Consider the following 26,236-nt stretch of genomic DNA (forward strand, 5'->3'; position numbering starts at 1 on the left):
AACACAATGAAAGCAATTGATGATCACTTTTAGTGTTTTCGGTAATTTCAGCATTGCCCTACCGGGATCATGGTGGTGCTGCAATGTTTGAAATGATGGCAGAGTACAAATGTACCCATGTCAAACAAAGCATTAACTAGAAAATTTAGTTTTCCAACTTTGTATTTGAGAACACAAAATTTTAAAAAAAAAAAAAAAAAAAAACCTAACCCCATCAGAAATCTGGTAAATTACGGTCATTGTCGCTAGAAAATGGTCATGAGCGGTTTCTACAGCCAAAGACAGTCAGTTAAGGTTATACATGAGTCTCGGTGGTGATAACGACAACACCGACTTCCGAAATTCGGTTCAATACTGGCCCCGCAAGGTTTCCACTAGTACGGGAACTTTTGCTCCCTATTTGCAATTTTTCAGGAGATACACAAATATTGTGAAGGCTGTGTCGATATGACGCTGACATCTTAGAGCATCTGTTTAATTTTGTCTGATGCTCATCCATGCTTTTATCTCAAGAAGACTTGACTACTGTAATGGTCTTCTGACCCCCCCCCCCTAAAAAAAAGAGAGTATTAAACAGCTGCAGCTAATTCAGAATGCTGCAGCCTGCATTCTGACCAAAACAAAGCAGTCAGATCATATAACTCCAATCCTAAAGTCCTTGCACTGGATTCCATCAGCTTTAGAATAGATTTTAAAGTTCTGCTACTGATCTACAAATCACTAAATGATTTAGGTCCCGAATACATGAAAGAAATGCAAACCCAGTAGAGCTCTGAGATCGACTGACTCAGGTCAAATAGTGGAGCACAGAGCGGGACAAGCCGAAAGAAAAAGAAGGGTCCAAAGCAAACATGCTGACGCAGCATTTAGCTATTATGCTGCGCACACAAATAAAACGAATTGCAAACAGAGGTGAGGTCTGCCCCAAGTGTGAATGTTTTTAAATCCAGGTTGAAAACTTTTTTCCTCGTGCTTTTTAGAATATAGCCATTTTTCATATTTCTTGCATTGTATGGGGGTTTGTCCTTTTGTTTTTATATATTTTGTTTGTCATTTTCGTTGTTTTTATGCAGTTTTAAATGTTTTCTCTGTTTTCAAATGCCTTTAATCATGTAAAACATTGAGTTACCTCGTGTATGAAATGCGCTATACAAATAAATTTGCTTTGCTTTGATGTGGACTACTAGAGTACAGACATAGTATAATACAAACGCTAAATATTCTGCTGTAATTTGGTCTTCACGAGAAAGCGATCAAAGCTCAATCTAAGGAACTAATCAGATATGACTAAAAATTAAAATGGTGACGTAGGTAGCAAAAACAGATGAAACCATTTAATTTTCTGAACTTCTGCCCCTGAATGCTTATGCTATTATGGTAATGCCCATCTACACAATTCCGCATTTGGCTGTTTTTATTTTTTTCCAAAACAGTTAACGGCAGCGTTGAACACTGCCTGCACTTATAGCACTTAAAGCATAGACTAGCAGAAACAGACGAACTTTCCAAATTTCAATAATTTTATCAAGACTCTGCTTAAATTGGTCATGCAGTGCACAATACCTTCATTTGTTGGTTTTAGAATGTATTGTGGCTATGGTTTTATATGTCTACAGACTACCAAAACAATGTTGTTATTTTTTTAACAGTTTAAACTTTTACTGCAGACAACTGGAAATAAGTGGAAGTAGACCTGAATCGTCGTACTGTTAGAACTAGAACTGGAAAACTAACGCTTCTAAAAATCATACAATATATGCCTAATTTTTAAAGCTACTTGCCAGCAATCTGTAACCCGCTAGATTGTCCACATTGAAAAGATATCCACAATAGAAAAATATTTTGTGGCTGCATAACTTTTTTTTTTTTTAAACAGTAAACTTCTTCCTGTTTACATTCTTGCGATCAAAAAGCCAAAGGGGTGCAGTCATTTGGTATGCTGTGACGCATTTTGGTTGGCAAGGGCGGGAAATGGACCCAAAAAAAAAAGCCAACGATGGGAGTGCCAGCGGTTAGAACTGATGTAGACATAATCTGCGTGCGTGTGTGTGTGTTCGCGTCAGGGTTAGAGGTAATTTGTTTTGGTGAAAATCGCGGTTCTGTAAGCCAATCACCAAGTGGTGATCTCACTGCAATGGCAGTTTAGTAGCCAAAGAGATCCTGGAAGTGTTTTATTTTTTTTTTTAAAGTGTGTGCGCGTATACGTATGTAAGAGACCATCAAGCAAAATACCGGTGTGGAGAAGTAAAAGGAACCATCTAACAAGCCTCTTCTTGTGCGTGAAGAGAAGAACGAGAAGGGAATGTGAACTAATGAGCGTATCTAGCCCCCCCCCACTCTATCTGGCATGTCAGACATACAACGAAGGATATTTGATGATATTTTGATGTCTTGAACAAACGGGCAAAATCCTGCCGTGTTTCAAAAGACAATATGGCTCCAGACACTAACTTGTGCATTGTCTTATAATAAAAAACACAGTGGTACCATCACTTTACGAGTTCCCCAACTTACAAGTTTTGAGTTACGAGGTGTTGCTCGGTCGATTTTTCGCTTTAGTTTACTGTTAAAAAAATGGACTTGAGTCATCTTTTTTTTATCTCTTATGTCGTCAATTCTGCCTTCGCTGAGGTGTGTGTATTTTGGAAGATAGTGAATTTTTTTTGTTAAAAAAAAGTGTGCTTGCTCCAAGCTGTTTCATGCCACATCCAATTGAAATTTACTGTAGAACTCAGCAATACAAGTTGAAAAAAAAAAAAAGTCATAATTTACTTAGTATTTAACTACCCCATTTCTGTATGTGTCAATGCAAAATTATATATATATATATATATATTATATATATTTATAGCTGTTTTTATTTATTGAAAAAGTGCTAGAAACATTTGTTTTGGGGCTCTGAAACAGATTAGTGACCAAGACATTAATTTCAATAAGTATAGTTGATTTGAGATTTCAACTTTTGAAAAGTATAATTAAACTTAAATAAATCAAGGCACCACTGTAGAACAACCACAACCCAAGTCTGCATATGGCATGCGCTGTGTATTGTCCAAACGTTCCGTCACGTTCATTTTTCAGGGCTTCCACCCAATGTATCCTGGAGGGCATTCTACCTCAGGCAGGGTGACATAGTGACCCATTACCTCAGGTTCGAGCCTGTTCAATGTACTCAAGTGCGGGGTTGCGAAAGGCAACAGATCACATGCATGCGAGACGACCGCTGCTGCATAACAAGCCAATGTTGTTCACTTTCCTGTCAGTTCGCTACGAGTCAACAAATATATTTTTAAAATACAATAGCCTTTTGTGACAGCTTGAAACAAATGAGTCCAAAGCGCATTGCAGAACATTAAAAACAAAGCAAGGCAAAAACTGGGTTTTTGGAGGCTGCAGAAAGTCAAGTGAGATTTTTAAATGGCAGATTTAATCAAACTTAATACCTCTCCTTCACTAAATATGACTAAGGAGTGGGCGATACGGACTATGTATAATGATCAGCATGTTTTTCTTTTAAAAATTTTCATACATCTTTGAACCTAATGGTTGTCAATGGTTTGCCTCAAACTGAAATTTTAATGCATAAAAAAATAGAAAAACACCTTTATGAGCCACTTTCATTCAATTTTGGACCTTTCCATCATTAATTATTTAACAAGGCGGTAGAAATCTACATTTTATAAAAACTAATTTTCATCAAATTATAGTCTGGGATTAGGCTCATTGCGAGCACCAATATGCCAAAATTAGTATGTTAAAATATTAAAACAAATACATATCACGTGACAAATATGACCAAAGACTGAGCATTGACATTGTGGGATTTTTAAGGTGGATTTTAGTATCAGGTATCTTTATATGTATATATATATAAATAAAATGAAGGCCTTTGTGTTGGAAGAATTTAAAAACCATCCCGTTGTGATGTTTCACATTGAACCATTATATAATTTACAAAGATATATTGAAAAATAAAAAAATATTAGGGACAAAAACTGCCCTGTTACATTGCTGGTGAACGCACCCATATTAAAGTTGAATATAAAATTAAAAACAAAGGACAAAATTCTGCTTATCTTCTTTTTTACTATATATTTTAAAAAATGCACACTTGATGTAAAACTAATCCAATGAATGAGATATGGCGCATGCTTTTTAACATAAAACAATTTACTAAGAAAAGCCCTGGATGCAATCAACTGTCCACAAGTCAATCCCAAAACGGAACCACTTTTGGGCCGCCTCCCACCAGTTGCGGATTTAGTGTATTCGCTAAAGCAAGAGATTACAGCACGTTGCGTCAAATTAATGAAGTCTGCGTATTTTCAGATACTAAAAAAAAAAAAAAAAAAAAAAAATGAAAAGCCTTCACTTCGGTGTCGAAGCTGGTAACAGTCAGCAGGGTGAAACCGAAGCGGGGAAAATAAAGAAATAAACGCAATATAGCGAGGCCTCCTGGGGCTGCTGGACCTCTGCGCTGCGTCGCTTTAAGTCCTCCGCAGTGACCGACCAACCTGACCGGCGAGTGGCAACCCCCCCCCCCCCCCCCCCCAAAAAAAAAAAAAAAAAGATCGAATAATAATAAAGCCGCTCTAGATGAAACAGCAAGGCGACGCGGTGACTCACTTTGTAGAAAATCATCTTCAAAGTGCCGTAGAACCCCATGGTGCTGCTTTTTTTTTTTTTTTTTTTTTCCCCGGAGCCGGCGAACGCTTCCTTCCTGCTCAGTGACGCTGACTGGAGTGTGGCGGTGCCTCGGCGGGGGCGGTGGCGGGGCTGTGACGGCGTGAGGCCGGCGGCCGACTTGCAGGTAGATCCGACGCCGCCTCGGGTGTGAACATGCTCGGGCACGTCACCCCTCTGCCCGCGTCGCTTTCGGTAGAACCGCCCCCACCCCTCCCGGCGATGGCGACGATGAGCTCCAGTCCGACCGCCCCGGCTCGAAAACGGAGACTCGTATCCGCGTTAACGACGCGATGCGGCGTTCGACTGGAAGGAGGCTCGAGCACCGGCGAGCTGGGAGTGAGAATCGGAGGGGAGGAGGAGGAGGAGGAGGAGGAGGAGCGGAAAGCAGAGAGTAGAGTGTGCGTCCCCTTCTTCCTCTGCGCACACTGCACACACACAAAAAAAAAAAAAAAAAAAAAAGCGACTCCTCCGCATGGATCGCATGAGAGTCTCCCCGGTGGACAGGAATGGTGCAGTCCTGCGTGCAGCGCCCTCTCCCAGGATTTGCACGCATACCCGATTGAAGCGGGAAAGGTGAACTCCTACCCTACCACCATCACCACTTGTTGGACAAGCAACTGCGAACAATGCACCACGCCCTAAAACTAATTCTTCCTTGCATTATTGCTATTTTTACATCAAGGAAGTGCTGGGGGAAAAAAAATATCACTTAGCAACACAATCACAAAATAGTGTTGCCGTGAGATATTCCCTGAATACACTATTTTTTAATACTACCGTCACTTTATTTTTTTTTGCTGTGACTTGCGAGTACAAACTTGAGATAGAAGCAACGTAACACTCACAATAAACAGAACTTTAAACTACAGTATTTTTCACAAAATAGGCTTCTAGTTTAAATTACTGTTTAACAGACTAAAATATAATTACACTGTTTAAAACATCCACACAGATTACACTATAATCTGCTACTTTAATGCTAAAACAGAAGGGGAAATGCATAGATAGGCATGTATTAAATATTTAAGCAACTGAAATTTGAGCACAAATGGTGCAGCAACACATTTATACATTCAAAATAACTACATCCTCCAGTATATTTTATCCCCTATGAGGAGCTAAGGGGAGCTGAAACAACAACAATGTAGGGGAATCGAGCTTTCAGCACTTCATCTTTTATACAAAACATTTAAAAAAATATTGTATTATTCACAATATCTCAGATTATTTTGAACATACTCGGGGAAAAATTAATACAAGAATGAAGTTGTATGAGTAAATTTCCCAAGTTTTAAAAATAAAATTGTGCAATAGTACAAAAAAATAATCACTTAATCAAAAAATAAAATGTTACATGTATTTAGAGGTGATGTGCTAATGTAAAGAAAGTCTTTTCTTTTTAGAAAAAAAGTCATTTTATTTTTCCAAATCAGACTGTTCCCTCAGAACCCCCCCCACTCCCCAATTTTTTTCCCCGTTTCTTTTTACTATGAAAAAAAAAATCCTACTATGACAATACTGTACAGTGGTATTTTTTCTAGATCAAAATTAGATTTTCAGGGGGGAAAGTAATTTGAAATTTTGGAAGAATAATTTTTTTTTTTCAAGAAACAGAGCTGCAATTTTATGTATCTATAGACGAGTTAATTTAAAAAATGAAATCCAGCTCTGTATTAAACAAAATACAATGGAAAAGAGGGGTAAAAAAATAAATAAAATCAGGTTATCATATTTCAGCGGTTGATCCATCTCAGAAGGCTAAAGATTGCCCAAACCTACCTTTTCGTCATTTGTCCAAGAGAGAGAGAGAGAAAAAACTGTAAAACTTGTGTTTATAGGCAGTCATCATGAGTACTTGTACTTAAAGTGCATTGCAGCGCCAATATTTGCTCAAGACTGCATCTCTGAATATTTGAATGTTTGTCCACCAAGAAGAGTCAACAGTGTGCAAACTTCCGTAATGCATCAGATGGCTCCATGAAACACCACAGGAAAAAAAGCCCGGGCAGCAGATCCGATGACAAAGAAGGGTGTGATTATGTCAGAATTTTAATTTGTGTTATCGAAATGTTCACATATAGAAGACAGGGCTGTCCGTATATCTCTATTAAAAAAAAAAAAAAAAAAGGGGCGGGGGGTGTTAAGAATAAAGTCGTAAATGTAGACCTGATATTTAAAAAACTAAAGTGAAATTAGTATTTTTTTGGAGGGGCGGGGGGGAATTACACTATTACGATAGGACTTTTGTCTTAAATTTTTTTTTCATTTCATTTACTTTTACTATTTCATATATTACTTATTATTTATATATTATATATTTATACATTTACTATTTACATTTCATTACATTTCAGATTTTTTTTTAGTCTTGGGGGAAAAAAAAAGTTTCCATTCAGAAAAAAAAATCCCCCCAAAAATCAAAATTGTCAGACTAATTTGATAATCAATTAGTTTAGATTAATTAATTAATTTATATGTGCACCTCTAGTTCTGACGCAAGTAATGCATCTGTGCGAGAGATATTTGTCGATATTTGTCCCCTGCCTCTACTAGATACGAAAGGGCTGCATTCGCAACAAACTCAAGTGTCGAAACGACCGCCGATAATTGCAAACGTTGACCTCTGCTCACTTATTTATTTTCTCCGCAGCCCGTTGGTGTCACACGGGAGATAGCCGTGGCTCTAGCCTTCATTTCCTTTTTGACCCGACCCCGCCAAACGTGAACGCCGCAGTCGCGTGGGTGGCTGTAGGAGATGTTAATTCGACCCCCCCGTAGACGACGCTCCATTATCCTTCGCCCGTTGCCATGATTCATCGTTTCCTTACTCATCAACCCCCCACCCACCCAACGCCTTGCATTTGCCATGCCTGGAATGAGGCTCACACTTCAGCTTTTCTTATTTGGGACTCATTCAAAAGGGGGACCCCCAATACTCATTCTCGCCCCCGAAAAAAAGAACAATTGGACAACGATGCACTTCATGTTTAGTGACTCGTCACTGCCTGAGAGGTGTTCTGACCTCAAGTTCACCACCTGGCATTAAGGCCCATTCTTCTCCCCGAATTGGAAGAATTCCCACCAGCAGGATTTGGGACGAGAGGAACTGCTGCAGTCTTTCGCCCGACAGCTGTTTCGGAATATCATTCACTTCCCTCATCTTGAGCGAAAAGTATTTGCACCGGTTATTAAGTGGCACACAGAGAGAAACAACAACTTGCTATTATGGGAATTCTCTTTTTACTTCAAATTCAAAGCATTCACCAAGCAAAAGAAAGGGTATATATTTTTGTACTTTTTCAAAATTATTTGGATGAATGCAGATTTCTCAAAAGGGCCTGATGATATAAGAAAAAGCATTCAAGTAAAACTTCACATCCTTAGCAGGTGGTTTCTCTGTTAACAGATTGAGACAATCTTATGCTACGGAACCTATTTGAATGAAAAACACATCAAGGCCATAAATATGAAACCACCAAATGAAAAAAAAGCACGTACAACAAAGAGTGTTCCTTCATCCGATTTTAACCACCCTACAATAAAACAGACGATACTACAACAATACGCTTGACCATTTTATTTTACTTTAAATTCAAAACATCCAGAATGATTTGCTCCTAAAATGATAATTGTGTGTCACAACAGAAGTTATTAGGCGTGTACAATATTGAAAGCAAATTTGGTGAGTTTTTATTGTTAGGGGCAAATGCGAAAAGTCATCCATTGCGGGGGTTACATTAAAGACCACCCCTGCAATAAGCTAAATCCTCGATATAGAAAATACCTTATTTCAACACACACGGTGTTTTTATAGCATGTGCGCCACTTAAAGGTTTTTAAAAACATCTAAGCAATATATTGCAACAACAAGGGACAACCCCAAAATTTTGCACAAATAACACAAAAAAGTTAAATAATAGAGAAATCTGATATAGTGGGATCGCAAAGATTGAATTCTCATGTAGTGAAGGATGACAGAGTCTCACGGCAGACTACCAAACAACAAATGTGCTAAAATAAATATGATCTCTTTTTAAAGCACTCACAATGTACCTTCTGTCATCTAATGGAAAAGCATTTAATTAGTGTCTTTAACTATAAATCACAGGGAGGGATAGATGAACCAAGATACATTATTTATCGTAAAAACATTTTGGGGATCTGCTGCAGCATGGCTGGGAAACGCTGATTTAAAAGACCTCATTCGGTGCTACTCCCTCCATCCATTTTCTTAGCCGCTTATCCCCACAAGGGCCGCCGGGAGTGCTGGAGCCTATCCCAGCTGCCAACGGGCAGGAGACGGGGGTACACCCTGAACTGGTTGCCAGCCAATCGCGGGGGACATAGAGACAAACAGTCGCATTCACAATCACACCTAGGGGCAATTTAGAGTATCCAATTAATGTTGCATGTTTTTGGGCTGTGGGAGGAAACCGGAGTGCCCAGAAAAAACCCACGCAGGCATGGGGAGAACATGCAAACTCCACACAGGTGGGGCCAAGATTGAACCCGGGACCTTAGAACTGTGAGGCCAATGCTTTCCAGCCCATCCACCGTGCTACCCATCCCATCCCATTCAAAGCATTTTGCAAAATTTCATACCTTTTACAGGGGATACCTGGTTTACAACTAACCCAAATTTGCACCCAAGTTTCACCCTAACCCTATACAACTAAGCTGCGCTAACGTAATAGTTAAGTGATAATTTAAGTAAATATTTGCATTAAAAGCATATATAGACACAAAACATTTAAATGGACTTAAGTACAGTACAAACTGGATTCTTGTTTCACACGATCATATATCGTGTATGATTGCATGCTGTTTTGTAACAGCATGTTTATCTCTTTTTTTGTAAGCAAGTCTTCGCTTTTTTTGCAAGGTAAGCGACCGACAAACTGTCCAAATAGCTGAGCTAAGGTATTGTTAGGTGTCGTCGGAGCAATTCAGGTGTGCACAGAATGGCTTTGAAAGCGCCGGGTGTATCTGACAAGACCGCGGTCCGAAAAGGCCATCTCGTCGCCCAACCTTTGCACGGTACATTGGAATGCCCGGCATGCAGGAGAGGCCGCGCAGTGGCCTTTCAATGGGCCGGCCTCCCCTTTGTTGCTCTCCTTCTGGCCCTTTTGTGAAGCCTTAACCACCCCCTTTAGCCCGATACTGACCTACTGCTCATCAAAACCTAAATCCCACTGGTCACACCTACAAAAACTCAAATAGAGCAAGTTGGTTTTGTTCGGGTGTGTGGGGGGGAAATAAGGAAATTCTTTTATGCAGCAGAGGCTATGTGGAAACGCTCATTAACACTGCAGTGCAGCCGGACAGCTTTAGGGGAAATTACAAACGTTTTAGCTTTAACACACACAGCCAGGAGCTAATCCTCTGATATTAGGTACTCCCAAAAGGATAGTGTTCGGGTTATTGGAATAAATCACATTTTCTTAACCCTTGAGAGGTCGTCTAAGTATATTTGAAGGAAAATATGAAAACATGCTCAGTCATTTGTCCTGAATGGGGGGGGGGGGAAGAGATCCCCTTCCCCTCCAAAAAAAATGCTGTAATAAGATTTTAATTTCCTGTTTAAAATGGTGAATTGTTTAAAATAACTTCAGCCTAAAATCCGTCCATCTTATATTCCACTTACCCTCATTCGAGAGACTGATGAGCTGGAGCCTATCCCAGGTGACTGAGAGGCAGGGTACAACACAGACTGGTTTCTAGACAATCCCAAGACACTCAACATTCGCACCGAAAGACAATTCTTTATCTTCAGCGAACCTAACATGCATGTTTTTTGGAACGTGGGAGAAATCCTACACAAGCTCCCCGATAGCATGCAAACTGCGTATAGGAAGAATGGAGTAGAGATTCAAACCTCTGAAATCCTAACTGTAAGGCAAGGGTTAACTGCTCGTCTGTCACCCTGAAATATAATTAATGATAAATTAACTGTGTAATCGAATTAGCTCATGACAACGTGGACTTCTATGAGTACGAGTTCCATAATTTCGAACCAACAAACCGCAATTTTTTTCCACACGCTGCAGTTTAAGGGGGCACTCGAGCGGAAAAGTTAAGAATGAGACCGGTGGAATATGTCACATGCTAGCGCTAGCGTTAGCACTAGTGTTAGCGTGGCGGTAGTGTTAAACTTTTTCTGTGTACCGTCTTTCTTTGTAAATATCTCGGGTTTCAATGTGGGCACTTGCGGCTTTTACACAGCTGCAGCGTATGTTATACCAAATGGTATTTCCTTTACAAATGTACTCTGCGAGGCTTGTAACCAGGTGCGCTCTGTAGGCCGGGAATTACGGTAGTTATTAAAATGCCCAGACATGGGTTAATTACACTGTAGTATTCGCATGCTGGGTGTGTGCCTTCAAGGGGTGTGGCTGATTGAGTGACGTCAGGAGGTGGAGTCCAGCTGGACAATTAGTTTGCGTGTGTTGGGCTTACATCTTCATCTCAGTGTTCTCATTTTGCATTCGTGTGTGTGCGCGCGCACGTCCTGTTCGACAAATGGCTAAAAGCGTCATGTTGACGGCGGCACCATTAATTTCTATATTTCTTCTGATTTGAAACACAGCCCAAAAAAAGAATAAACTGGCCAAGGGACACCTCGTAAATCAAAAAACCCTCAAGTTAGTGCGGCACTCTTTAGTCCAGATACTCGTAAAATTGTTCCCTCATGTTTAATTAATACTATAACGATGAGAGGCTTTTGCGTGTGGATGCAGTCGGAGCTGTTCATAGCCCATTGTGGCATTTAAGAGAGGGGGAAGTTATGGAAATCTATCTGTGACATGCCAGGTGATTCCTGGCTGCAGCATCCACATTTATTGTACACGCGGGTGGATAAAGGTCTTTAATCATCACAAATTACACACTTTGCTGTGCCTGTTGGGTGTTGACTCTCAAAATGAGGAACCAAAAATCATTTGAGAAAATCCATTTAGGGACTTCCTGATACAGTCTCGCCTTGACCTCGATTTCATCTCACTACCTTTGAAGAGTTTCACTTATCTACAGAACTGTAATCATTTTTTGTACCTTAGAGAAATTTGGAAAAGCCTTCGCTTCTCCTTTGATTTGAGGTGATAACATATCTAAGATAACAAAAGGTACTTTATCCGTTATGAGTCTCAACTCTAGAGGAATGTATTAAATCTGACAGAAGATGTAATTTGTCTGGTGTATCTTTTCATGTATTTTAGGGGTCCACAACATGAGCATCGCCCAAAAATTCACTCGTGAAAGCCCTTTAGAAAGTCAGAAGAAAAGAAAATCCCCTGACAACAGTTTCACCAATCACTACAAAACTGGGTGAATAACACATGAAAACATCTCATGGAGCCATGCCAAAAATTGAAGAGGAAGGTTGGAAACGTCCGTTTTGAAGGGGAATTATAGCAAAAATGGGCCTGATAAACTAGTGCAACCCCCGACCTCACTCATAATTCATCGGTAGACACAAAACTGAGTGGACATGTCTTTGAAAACAGGGTGCACAAAAAACAAAACAAAAAAAAAAAAGGATGCATGCTCTAAATCAGGGGTGCCAAACTCATTTTTGTTCCGGGCCACATTGTAGGTATCATTTCACCCAAAGGGCTGTTATAACTGTGAAACCATCAAAATATTTACTTGAGGAGTCGATTTGAAAATTTGCAACAGATTTTAACAAAAATCATGGACGTTGACACACATGATTTGCCTTTGCGGGCTACATAAAATCACGTGCCGGGCCGTATCTGGCCCTGGGGCCGTGAGTTTGACACCTGTGCCCTAAATTAATCAGAATGTCCAATTTTGGTTTGAAGTGGCTATTTGAGCAGCAAATTTCAAAAAAGGGCCTAGGAAAGGTAGGACAAAAATAGCGACTTAAAACATCACCTGGAGTGTTATAATGGTTTAACAATGGCTACAAATCTAAGGCGTGTAAGGAAGTAGCATAATTAGCAAGGTTTGTGAAATGTAAAGAGCGGGTATTTGCGGCTACGTTTGACAGTGCAGCGGCACAAATGGATCAGAGTGAAGAATGCAGGCAACTCGTGTTGATTTACAATCCAATTTGATGCATTGAAAGGTGCGTTTGATCTCGTTTAAATGTGTCGACCCAGCATCCTTGCAGAGCAAAGGTTGTCCAAAGTGTCCCGTTTGAGATTAGCTCTATCTCTGAAGGGCCACCAGCAGAGCAGCTGATGGCAAGCGCGACCTGACTGGACTGGAAAAGACAATTTTGGGCCAGCGGAGACCGCACAGGTGAACTGCAGGCGGCCATCCAAGCAAGATGAAGCTTGGGGAAAATGAAAATATCTTTGTGAAAAAAATCTTTTGGGGGTTGAATGAGAATGATGCAACTTGCCGCAAGTATCACTGAGACAATACATGGAATGATGCAAGACCAGCTGACGTTTAAGAGAATGGAGAATGCATGGAAATGATTAGAATTGTGACTGTCTGATGAGAAATTAAATATCTTTTACTAAATATAGTAAAAGACAGGAGGTGTGACTGGCACAAGCTACAGCGACACACGTAGTCTGGACGTAAACAGCGTTGTTCACCCTTGAGCTAGAGGGCGTCATGGCTAGCAATATGTATTTGGAACTACATCAAATTTGTCAAATCATTTAACATGGATGTGATGAGGACCACAAAACCAAACCAGCACAACAATTCAGACTGCTCAGCCTGTTGCACTTTGTTTCCGAGAATGAAGACAAACTATTCGTACTGCTTTTCCGACAAAAAAAGGACAAAGCATTAATATTGCATTTAATTATTAATTCAACGATGTATTTATTTAAATTTGGCACTCACATTTGGCTGTACAACCGGGCTATGCCAAAGCAGGATTTTTGCCATAGTGTTAGACCCCTAGGCCTAAATCCCTAATAATAAGCCTTGTTCACAGTCATGCCTTGACATACAAGTTTAATTTGTTCTGTGACCATGCTAGTAAGTAACTCAGAACAAAAATCTCAAGTCATTTTTGCCCTCTGAAAGGAAGGACCGCCCCCACCCCCAAAAAGAGAGAAAAATGGCACTCTATAATACTGTACATTAAAATTGAGAAAGACATAGAATTTAAAGCATTAAACAATTTGTTCGTCATAATTTAACGTTAAAATCCAATTCTGTATGTAGTCCTGATGGGCCTGCCCTGGCCGGTACAATTCTGTAGTAATGCAGACACAAAAAGAGAATGAACTTTTTACATAATTACTCAGGAAATATCTTTATTAGTTATTTTGGTAAGCGACTGGTTAACATTTCTGAGGACCCAGGATCAAATCCAGCCTGGCCTATGTGGAGTTTGCAAGTTCCCCCTTTGCTTGCGATAAGGAAAATGAATGGTCATTTTTTGCAGATGTTTAAGAATGTATAGCTGTGAGTATTATTATTTTATCCATTTACATGTTCCATTTGTGTTCAAAAATCTTTTGCGCAAAGGGCGGTAATACTGCAACTATTGATACTGACCGTTAGCATGTAAGTAAAATTTATCATGTGTTCACATTTTTGCACCGCTCATCCTCACTTGGGTTGCAAGATTTAAAAAAAAAAAAAAAAAAAAGTCACTTTTATCTCAAGGCACCACTGTTTACGGATAATGAAATGAAATATTTCCTCATAATACAGTTTTGTATCGTGTTTGTCATTGGAAAGCATGTCCAACAAGCTCACCAAAGAACAAAGGTGGAAACGTTATATTACAGGACAGACTGATTACATAAAATAAGGCCAATAGTTTAGCTTGCATTTGCGATCGCGGTGAGTCAGCTTACAGTGCAAGAAAAAGGGGAAATGGCTGGATGCGGCGCTTTGTGCCAGGCTTTTCTGCACTCTTTCCATCCTCAATACACTGTGTTGTGTGTGTGAGACGCAAACAGTGTTCCTGCAGTAGTGTACGCCTCCACGCTACGAGTACGCATAAGGCACCGTCCTCCTACCTCGTATAGAAAACAAATGTGAGGTCAAAACTGTCGTGGACCATTTTGAAAAAAGGCTCGTAGGAGGTGCTGTTCATTGAATTGTTTGCACAGAGACCACAAACAATGAAAGAATGAATGCACTGTTTAATAATGCACCACCAACTCCCAGGCATGGGTTGATTTTTAATGGCCTTTTGGTCACAACTATTATTTTAGTTATGGCCAGAATAAAAACAAAGCATGTTCACACTCTGAGAGAGGAAAAAAAAAAAGAATCCCAATGTAAACGTGTAGTTATTATACCACACCACCATGACACTTAATCTCGGAGAACTGCAGTTTGGGAATCCCTGGGCTAAGGCAGGCTAAGAAGGATTTATGGAGTGTCTACAACACTGAGGCAGCAGATGGCATGGAAAAAGGGAAACATGCCCTTGTATTTGAATGATGCAGACACAAAGCATTCAGTGTGCCTTTAAATCAGGGACGGGCAGCCTCTGGCCTGCGATGCACTTATGAACAGCAATAAACTGTGTTTATCTTTGAAGGACCCTTGCCAAAGTGAGCCTAAAATGGCTACTTCAACACAAAATGGTGGACTTTCTGTATCTTTTCTGACATGTCCTTTTAAGATTAAGATTTTGCGTTGACCAAAACAAGATAATTCTGGAATTTAGCATCACACGGTGTCTTGTATGTGTGGTTCAAATTTGGTAGCTATTGGATTTTAAAAAAAAATCTTTAGGACCCAGTTCACCTAAAAAGGACCCCTGGAAATAACCCTAAAATGGCCATTTTAAACCAAAACTGCAGACTTCCTGTGTCTTTACAAACATGACTTTTCAGATTTTTAACGCTTATGATGATTGAAGTCACAACAAAACAAAACTATAATTGTCTATACTTTAGTGTTACCCATCGGTCCTGTACAATGTGGTTCAAATTTGGTAACTTCCAGACAAATCTCTAGGACATGTTCATCTTTGAAGGACCCAAGGAGATGGCCCATATGACCCTAAAATTGCCATTTTAATCCAAAATGTCCGACTTGAGTTTATTCCGGTTTGTATCCTTCCGACTTTTTGTGGCTCTACTAATGAAGAGATATCCATCAAAATCTGTGTTTGTAAAAGAAAGTGCTTTCGAGGGCTGAATTTTGGGGTTCATTCCCTAGGGGAGAAGAGCTCAATGAGTCGAGCGCTGAAGCAAGCAGTGTTGGTCGATCGCGTGACGGCGTGCCTAAAAAACCCATCAGTCTATCTATCATCCATCTCGTCGCTTGATTCAGGTGAGGCCAATACATCGATCGCGTGCACATTAAGGCGAGTTCTAGCAATCTGGCCTCCTATTTACCGGCTTTCTCTTGCTTTCTCCACAACAGTCACGGCAAAGAGCGAGTAAACCCCCCACCCCCGTCAATAGATCGCGAGAGACTGGCTGCTTGCGGTCAAAAAAAGTCTGGTCACCCCTGCCCTAAGGAATGCAACTTTTTCAAAACAGAAATTTATTGGGTTGATTTTCCCTACTTTGAATGACTATGTTGTCATTTGTTTCTTACGACATCTATCAAACCACACTGACGAGCACAAGAATTGTTTGCCTAAGCATCACCCATTCATTCACACAGAGGGGATGTGTGGCCCGTTACACCAATCCAAGCCATGACACCATAAATGACCTGCGGCTTTTGACAAAGGGTGACCCGTAACAGTGACCATGTGCATGGCGCTTTTAATCTGGACCGCTCCATCTGCTGTGGCTACGTCTCAGACCACATCCGGCAGGACAGCTGTATGGTAATGTGCACGAGAGGCCAGAGGATTGGCGGGCAGACGACACGAACAAGGGGCCCCCTTCACAGCGGGGGTGACTTGGCAGATTACACATTCAGGAAAGAAATAAAAGACAGCAGACACTGTAGATGTGTGAAACCCAACAAAGTCACAGTCGCCAGGCAGACAAACTATGAAATGATGAGTACATAAAAAAACGTGCGCTGTTTTAAACAGTCTGGTGCTTTTTCTTTGGGTTCTTCTTTTCAAAGTACACCCCAAAATATGCACAGTCATGTCAGCAGGGCAACTTCAGAAGACAAACTGGTCGTATTTTGCTTTTTCTTTGGCTATTTGTCTTCTCTTTTTTTGGCTTCTTTTTGAGATGCTTTCCAGAGGAGCTTATTGTGCCAGACTTCAGCCCACCTCACTCGAGGTCAGTTCAGCAAGCATCAAAGGCTGATGGTGTATGTGTTTCAATTTCTCTTTGACTCTTCGTGACTACTTTTGCACCACTTGCATTCCAAAAGATGCATGAAATATCATATTGCATCAGATGGCTAGAACACTTGAGACAATCCGCCAAAGAAAGAATACTCTTAAAGTACCTCAGGGTCCGCTGGGGATTCCCCCCCCCCCGTTTTTTTTATTGCGACACTTGTTTAAAAAGATGCACCACTGTTGTGCCAGCAGATCACCTTATTCTTTTAGATGCAGGCACGCCCCACAAGAGCTCAATTCTACAAGTACTTAATGAGCTCTGTGTTTTTCTTTTACTTTGGCTTTTATGGTGATTCATATTCTAAAGTTAACCAGATTTCATGCATGATTTCACCAGAGGCCAGCATATTTTACAGGCATTCGACTTTTCTTTGGCTTTTGTTACGCCACTAATACGAAAAGATGCAAAGTTATCATGTAACTATATCATACCCAACCAACTTCAGCAAACCTCATCAGAGAATAGAGATTAGTGCCTTTCTTTGGTCCACCTATTCCAAAAATATGCATCTGTATCATACGTGACCTCATCTGGGACATCAGTACAACATACCGTAGATCACTCTACCCCACGAGAGCTCAGTTCAGCAGGCATCAAACAATTCTGAGTGGACATTTTTCTTTCTTTTTTTTCATGGGACACTTATTCCAAATGATGCTCAGCCATCAAGCACAACGTCACGAGAGGCCAACATATCAAACAAGATCACCATTTCACCTTATGAGAACGAAGTTTCATTGCATCTTTTTTGGTGTACTAGTTTTTGCCTAACTGGATTTCATTTCTTTTTTTTTTTTTTTTTTTTTAAATACATGACAACTACTGGATCTGCAATGATTTTATTTCCTTCTGGCAGCCCAAGAGCAGTCAACCTGACTGATGTCAAAGATTTGAGGGTGGAAGGATGCACTGACTGGAAGCACCAAGCAGACTCAAATCAAATCAATACATGAACAGGCCAGGCGAGCTGCAGATCCAATCATGACGTCGCGATGACAGAGGACAGGCAGGGGCGTGGGCAACAGAGGAGGACTCTGCTAGTAGCAACATACCCCCCCTCATCTGTAAACTTGTTGCCTGGCAACAGGATTCTCTTCGTGTTGGCCCCAGGCTGCAGTGAGCGCCTCTGGCCTCGTCCGGGGATAACGCTCCGGCTTGCTGTTTACGGCGAGATGCGTACGGATGGCAATTTAGTGAAGACGTTTAGCAGATTGTGCTGATTAAGGATTCAATTTCATGGGGATGAAGACAACCCCCCCCCCCCTTACAAAGAATAAAGATAACATCTCATGCAGAAATTTCATGCCCCAGCAGATCTTCAATCTTTGAAGGAAACCGCAAGTGTCTTTACACTATTGGTCAACGCATCTACCTCTGAACCAAACGACAAAACCGGACGGTTATCATGCGGTACAACTCAATACGCCATTTGGTAACAAGCAATTGGAAAAAGCTTAATCAGATGAACTGGTACGGTCACTAGAGCTGATATCACCATAAGGACGAGTGGGCTGGTTGCAGCCGACCCCAGTTGACTACATTGGTCTCATCCTGTGACCATACTCGTAACGTAAAAAAAATGAGGTGGCTGGGATTTCGGATGCATCCCGTATGGCTCTCTGGTGAGGTGTTCCAAGCATGTCAGACCAGAAAGAGACCTCAGGGATGATGCAGGACACGCTGGACAGACTACGTCTCTCGACTAGCTGGAATCCCTCGGGATCCCCCAGGAGAACTGGATGAAGTGGTTGGGGAAAGGAAAGTCTGGGTGTCCCTGCTAAAGCTTCCTCCGCAACCAGACCTCAGTAAGTTGTAGAATACGGATGGATGGATGTTTAGACTATCTATTGTCTGTTTTCTTCCCCATCTAGAAACCTTGTTCTGTTCGACTGATGGACCCTCAATAAACAATACAAAGGGAAAAAAAAAAAATCAATGAGGAAGCCTTGAAACTCCAATTTCATAAAACTGTTCTGGCAGAAAACGAATACAGATTCTCCATTCTGCCAAACAGGACAAAAAAAAACGTGATAAATAATTGGTTAGGTCATGTTGTTAGATTACAAATGCATTTTATTAAAATTGGTTATGTAAGACATGACATTTTATAAATGAAATTATCCTTCCATCTATTTTCTACAGCGCTTATCCTCACTAGAGTCGTCGGTATGCTAGAGCCTATCCCTGTTAACTGAAGGCAGGAGGTGGGATACACCATTAACTGGTTGCCAGGCAATCGCATGGGCACATATGAACAACCATTCACACTCACATTCATACCTAGTGACAATTTAGTCTATGATCAACCTACCATGGATGTTTTTGGGATATGGAAGGAAAACAGAGTACCTAAAGAAAACCCACGCAGGCACGTGGAGAACATGCAAAACTCCACAAAGGAGGGGTTTGAATCCCAGTACTCAGAACTGTGAGGAGGATGTGCTACCCAGTCGTTCACTGTGCCAGCAGAAATTAATCCTTGAGAATTCTAATGGTATTTTTTTAATACTTCATCTACTGTTTACCTGGCACATCTTTTAAAAATCAAACAAAACCCATGAGGCTATATGCTTGCCCAGTTCCGCTTTAAAGGGCTCTATAATTTGTGATTCTTCGTATTTTAATAGAAATAATTCACAAGCATGTTCACTGATTCAGATTATTAAAAAAAAAAAGTAACATATTTCTTTAAAATGGAAAAAAAGTCTGCACTAATGAGGCAGGTGTTCTCCACAGCTGCCTTCCGGGTACCGAACACATGCTGGCCATGAGGCTCTGTGGTGGGCCCTGTGGGAATCCGCCAAATCACTAGCTCTCCGCAAATTTAAAAAAAAAAAATTAAAAAGGGAAGCCAGGTGGACTAGATCAGCACTTTGTGAACACCACTGTTGCATGCTGATCTGGTGAAAGCGTGTGAAGGAAGGCGGTCTACAGAAGATGAAGACAGGTGAAGCATGAAGTACACATGCGGGTGTCTGCAATGAGGTTCAAACAGTTGCGCTGCACGCAAATCTTCACTCGGAACAGACTCCAGCAGTTTTTCGACGCAACGACCACTTTGACTATAGTAGAATATCAAATTGTCTGTCTAACGTCCTGCAGTGAGTAGCAAATCCGTTGCAATATGACATTTTCCCCCAAATAACAGCTCTCGGTAGAGTGTTAATCTGATTAATGCTAAATTGTAAATTTTTAATACTGCCTTTAGGATAACACGGTTCGCTAATGAATACCCACGTTCTATTATTGGATCAATTAGCAAATTCTACCAGCTATTGTGGAGTGTAAATTCAGAGCTAAAGGCTGAGTCAGAAGTGATGACTCGGTGTAATTTTTCATTTGTAAACCTTTCCAAGCACAGTACTGTATTTTTTTTTTAACCTTTGTCAACTTTTATACAAGGGATTAAACTTTGACACTGACAGTCATCAAATGCACACATCTTAATTCTAAGAATGGTTTGGAAGCGAAGCAAAAACATTCACTTTCAATTTTAAATAGGCACTCAATCCATTCAAAAAAATGGAAACGCAGAGGGGGAAAAAAAACTGTCAATTAATTAATATGATCAAGATTATACAAGATCACTAAAAAGCAATGTACAGCGGCTGAAGTAAGGATTTAACACCCATTTTATCAAATATATTTCCAAAGGTGCCACTGACATCACTGGCATGAAATTTAACCAGACGATGAGGTAAAAACTCAAGTCGTCCACATGCAAATTAGAACAAATAATGTGAAATGAGACAGAGAAAAGGTATTGTACACACCAACTGGTACTTACTTAATACTTTTTACAAAAGCCTATGTTTGCAATGACAGGTTCAAGACGCCTGCATCCTGTATAGATAAACTACGTGCATGCATTGCTCTTGTGAGATTTTGGCCCATTCCTCCACACAAGCAGTCTTAAAATCTTAAAGGTTCCGTGGGCTTCTTTTATGGACACTGAGATGCAGTTTCTTCCATAGATTTTTCAATTGGATTCAGGTCAGGAGATTGGCTGCATCATTCTAGCAGCTTTATTTTTTTTTAATCTTTGTAACCAATTGAGTTTTTTTCTTGGCAGTATGTTTTGGATCATTATCTTTCTGTAATGTCCGTCCTTGTAGATGAGAGCAGATTTTTGTCGAGAATGTCTCGGTACATTTTCCCCCATTCATCCTTCCTTCAATAATGTGAAGTTTTCCAATAGCATTTGCTGAAACGCCGCCACACACCATAATTTTCCCACTTCTGGACATTATTGTTGGTATGGTGTTTTTCAGGTGATGTGCAATGCCATTTGTCCTCCAAATGTGATGTGCATCAATTATGGCATTCAAACAGTTACACTTTGCTCAACCAGACCAGATAATATTCTCCCAGAACAGTATGAGCTCACTTTAAGTCTCTTTGAAACTCTCCACAGGTGGTCATTAGCTCTTGAATAATTCTGATAATTCTTTGCACTTCTCTGTCAGAAATCATGCAAGGAGCACTTCAATGAGGCGAATTTATGGTGGCATGATTGGTGTTGCACTGATGTATTATGGTCCCAACCGCACTCACTGGAATGTTCAGAAATTTAGATATGTCCCTGTAACCAATGCCATTGTGTTTTTGTTTGCAAAATATTAGTTTGTGGTGGTCTGGAGATAGCTCTCTGCTTTTACCCATCATGTGATGTGTCTTGACTCACACCTTGGCAATGTGAAGTTTTTGTAGGATTATGATTGAACCTGCTGATGTTGATTTGTACTGACAAATTTGTCCTCAGAGTAAAAGGGCATCCTTCAGTGCTTTCACCGATATATTTGTTGTAATTATGACTCTACAACAGTATCAGCATAGTTTTTAATAGGTTGACTCCAGATCCCTTTACATATTGAGAGCTTTAGCCAGCTTGCATCCCTAAAGTGAGATAACGGTTCTGCGAATTCTACTCTAGCCTGGGAAAAACCACGAACCAATATTTCTTTGAGGACAAATACGTGCATTCAGCAGGAGGTGAAAACTGGCCTGAGTCATGCTACTAAATATAGAGATAAAGAGCTGGCCGGGTGGGGGGGCTGCCGCTGGAGGCCAATGCACACAGTAAAGCGCGGGGTGATGACGGATGCTTCTTGAATGAAACCAACGACATTCAGAGTACCCCCCCCCCCATACCAACTATCCATTTGCACGCTCTTTCTCCAACAATGTTTTTTTCCCCCCTAAATAAACAGGAATAATGAGGCCCGATATAACGTCATAAGAGTTGGGACTGTTAACATGTCACCATAAAAAGCAATTTACACTAGGGTAATGAGCTGTTTGCTATTTCTCATTGAGGAAATAGCACAGCATGGACTATGTAGAATGGAGTCGTTTTTATAGCCTCACAGCAATCGCACCTTGACTTACAGTATGTGTTTAATTCGTTCTATGATCAAGCTCTTAATATACTTTTAGAGTAGTGCTTTCACATACGACTGGCCTGACTTATGAGTTTTTCGAGACAGAGGTCATCGATCATAAGATGCTTTCACTTGCGAGCCCAAACTTGAGATACAAGCACTGAGATAGATACATGAAAAATATTACATTTGTATCACAGATGGTTTTAACTAGTCATTTTTTTCAAGTATAAAGAGAGACTGACTAGTTAGTACATCTGTTTCACAGTTTTGAGCACTCAGATTCAAATCGGGCCTCGCCTGTGTGGAGTTTCCATGTTCTCCCCGTGCCTGTGTGGGTTTTTTCCGGGTACTCTGGTTTCCTCCCAGATTTAAAAAACAAACATGATAGATTAGTTGAAGACTAAATAGTCTGTAGGCGTGAATGTGAGTGCGAATGGTTTTTACTCGTACAGTGAAGAAAATTTGTCTGGGTCTTTTAACATGACAATGACCCGAAGCACATAACCAGGAAAACCAAGGAGTGGCTCTGTAAGAAGCATATCAAGGTTCTAGCGTGGCCTAGCCAGTCTCCAGACCCAAACCCAATAGAAAATCTTTGGAGGGAGCTGAAACTCCATGTTTCTCAGAGACAGCCCAGAAAGCTCTCTGATCTAGAGTAGATCTGTGTGGAGGAGTGGGCCAAAATCCCTCCTGCAGTTTGTGCAAACCGGGTGAACAACTAAATGAAACGTTTGAACCCTGTAATTGCAAACAAAGGCTACTGTACCAAATATTAACATTGGTTTTCTCAGGTGTTCAAATACTTATTTGCAGCTGTATCACACAAATAATTTGTTTAAAAAACAAATGAAAAAAAATCATACATTGTGATTTCTGGATTTTTACTATGAACATTTCAGACCCCTCCAGGATTTCTAAGTGGGAGAACTTGCAATATAGCAGGGTGTTCAAATACTTATTTTCTTCACTGTATGTGCTCTAAAAACAGTTTAGGGCAGACCCCACATCCCGCCCAAAGTCAGCTGAGATCATCTCGAGCACACCAGCAACACTAAAGACAATGAACAGTGTCGAAAATGAATGGATGAATAAGTTTGATATGAAACACCATTAAATACAATGTACATAAAAAGGGGGTCCCCACTTTAGACTTCCATCAGGTTTGGGGATCTTTACCAGGAAATATTTGAAGACCCCTGATATAAACCAATAAAAAAATATGTTATTGGTATCGCGTTGGAGAAATACCAATATCAGTTATCAAACTGGTAGCAAAGTTATCGTGCATCCCTGGGCATTACAGAACCTCAATTGCTCCGTTTTTTTCCCCCTGCTTCACTCGAGCGTCGGCGTATTTGAAGCTCGCTCGTAACTCAAAGGCATAAGTTAGGGCACTCGTAAAGTCAAGGTACCGCTGGTTGGAGAAAGCAAGAGCTTTTTGAGACGTGCTTATGCCAGCTCCTTGATTATTCCCCACACAACTTTATCCAGTTAAGACTCTGCCAGACTCTCAAGGAAAATCTGCTAAAACCCTGGCACAGGCGACGCTCAGAACTGAACAAACTGTACCCCACCCCCTCAAAAAAAGAAGTCCCAGAGAGGCATTTCCGGGTGAGTGACTGTAATTAAACGCTATTTTCTCCCACCCTTTGTGTGTCAGAAGCAACTGTCCGATTTCATCTGCCGCCCCAACCAGACACTGACGCCAAGTGATTCATGTCAGGTATGTAATTATGCGACTACAGGATGCTACGTGGCTGTGTGAAAGTACAAATGCAGGAACAGCAAACTCTAAAATATACCTTTGTTCATCTGTTCAAAACATTTAAGGATTTTGGCATATAGAAAAAGTAGTAGCAGCACAGTTCACATTTTTGAGACCTTTGGCAGCATCTTAAGGACTTTCAAGATGAGGACAAAAAGGACGAGTTGGAGGGTTTTTTTTAAGCACATAGCTGGGGGTATACTTGTTGCAATAACAGTTTTGTAAAATTAATGTTTTCATTGGTCATTATGCTAAAAGTCAACCTCCAAGTGGATAACGAGGCTGCTCTTGGGTAGAGAGGTTACTTTACTCTGAGATGGCGCTCTCAAATTAAATCAGAATACTTTTATTATGACATATATTGTTGTGTTGGTCGGCGCATCTGTGAAGATTATTTTTCCTCCTCAAGTGAAACTTTTCAACTATTTCCTTTGATTGATCTTCAACAACGACCTTGTGGTGAGTCATCCAAGGATGTTGGCAGCTTCATTTTTTTATGTGCGAAGGACTCCTTCAAACTCGCTTATTAATGCAGTGTTTGCTACTGTGAGTGCACTCTCAGTACTCTCCAGAATATTTACCCAAGCTTCTAGCCGGGAGGATCTGCATGTGGGGGGGGGGGAAAAAAAAGAAGAGGAGAAACACTGCGCATCTAATCAGCACAAATGTTACTTACGCATACTCAAATGTAGGAGACTGGTTTGAGGAGTGTGTGCTAAGTGGACCCAAATTTCACAAATTAGCAGCGCTATGTAGGCGGGAAGACCATTCAAGTCCATAACCACAGCCAAAATTTGACAGTGAAGATTCCCCTCTTGAAACATGAAGGACAAAAACAGAGCATTCTAATTTTGTGGCCATGCTGCCCCCTGGAGGTGATGATCAAATATTCAGTTCCCTATGAACCGGAATACCTGCAGATTCTATCAATCATAAAGCAAAGTGAGACGCCAAAGGACTTTTTTCCCCCCCTTCATATATACACACACGGGAAAAAAGCTGTGAAACAAGTCAAATTTTGCTTACCTGTGCGTTCATGTGATTTTCACAGGAGAAGAGTGATGGTGGCAGGACACCGAGGGGAAAAGACAGATTTCTTGTTAGTGAGGGCCTCGCAGCATAAGGCAGCAATGTCAAGCTGGTAAAGGCACAGTCAGGTCCATGAACACAATTTATCTTTTTTTTTTTTTTTTTACTCCAAACACCACCACAATGGATTTTAAATGAAACAAATATGATGGATTTTAACTACAGATTGTAAGCTTTATTTGGAGAGCATTTACATCCAAATCAGGATGATACAAGAATTCACTTTCTTTTTAACAGACTAAAAGTATTGTGAGAATCTAACAATCATAAATACAACTTCCACTTTTGAATACTGGTTGCAAATCAAAGTTTTAGTCAATTACAGCCTGAAGCCTGGAACGGAGAGACATCATCAGGAATTGTATTTCATCCATGGTGATGCTCTGCCAGGTCTCGTTTGCAACAGTCTTTGGTTCCGTCTTGTTCTTGGGGCATTTTCCCTTTAGTTTTCGCCTGCAGCTAGTGAAATACTCAACCCGCCTCAGGTCACGTGACTGACTTGGCCTTTCCATAGCATTCTGCTTCTTCGCCTTAAAAAACTGTTTGGTTGCTTTCACAGTATATTTCTCGTCATTCTCCATCTGCACTGTGAGGCAGGAGCCAAAGAATTCTGAAGCATTTTGCTGAATACGAGCAGAGAATATCACACGAAACACTTCTCAATTCCCCTTGCTGATATTGTCAGCAGTCACATTACCAATAAATAAAAGGCAACAACTACATGCATGAACCTTGAAAATATTTGGTCACTACTTTGTGGATTTTGTCTATGGCAGCGGTGGTCTGTGATAAATGAGGGGGACGGGGTAGGTTTGATTTTTTTCCTAAGGGGACTTTTCGTACCTTGTTGATGTGCTACACTGACATGGTGGAAAACAAAGAGGACCTGGTATACTAAAGGGCAATTTTGTTAGTCATTTGGAATTGGATTAGGTTTGCAGGATCAGAAATGGACCGCATTATCCGCTCATAGAAGGTAAAATAGCTCAACTCTTGTGAAGAATTAAGTTCAGTTATGTGCGGTGCTATAACTAGAACCACATGGCTTTGTCACCCCCCCCCTCAAAAAAAAAAAAAAAAACAAAAAAACATTGGTATTC

At 40.6% G+C, this 26,236-nt stretch overlaps 2 protein-coding genes across 2 annotated transcripts in view; both read right to left on the reverse strand.

Moving 5' to 3' along the window:
• LOC133505795 (F-box/WD repeat-containing protein 7) overlaps positions 1–5,036 on the reverse strand; it is a 33,334-nt gene extending 28,298 nt beyond the window's left edge. Inside the window, exon 1 of the mRNA XM_061829257.1 lies at positions 4,627–5,036. Within this exon, the coding sequence (XP_061685241.1) occupies positions 4,627–4,665 (39 nt within the window). The 5' untranslated portion in view covers positions 4,666–5,036. The remainder of the gene's footprint in view (positions 1–4,626) is intronic.
• Positions 5,037–24,115: 19,079 nt separating this feature from the next.
• The window catches only part of LOC133505796 (cilia- and flagella-associated protein 251-like), a 48,688-nt gene continuing 46,567 nt past the window's right edge, over positions 24,116–26,236 (reverse strand). Inside the window, exon 5 of the mRNA XM_061829258.1 lies at positions 24,116–24,650. Within this exon, the coding sequence (XP_061685242.1) occupies positions 24,606–24,650 (45 nt within the window). The 3' untranslated portion in view covers positions 24,116–24,605. The remainder of the gene's footprint in view (positions 24,651–26,236) is intronic.

Source organism: Syngnathoides biaculeatus, chromosome 9 (genome assembly GCF_019802595.1).
Source record: "Syngnathoides biaculeatus isolate LvHL_M chromosome 9, ASM1980259v1, whole genome shotgun sequence".
Taxonomy (NCBI): Eukaryota; Metazoa; Chordata; class Actinopteri; order Syngnathiformes; family Syngnathidae; genus Syngnathoides; species Syngnathoides biaculeatus.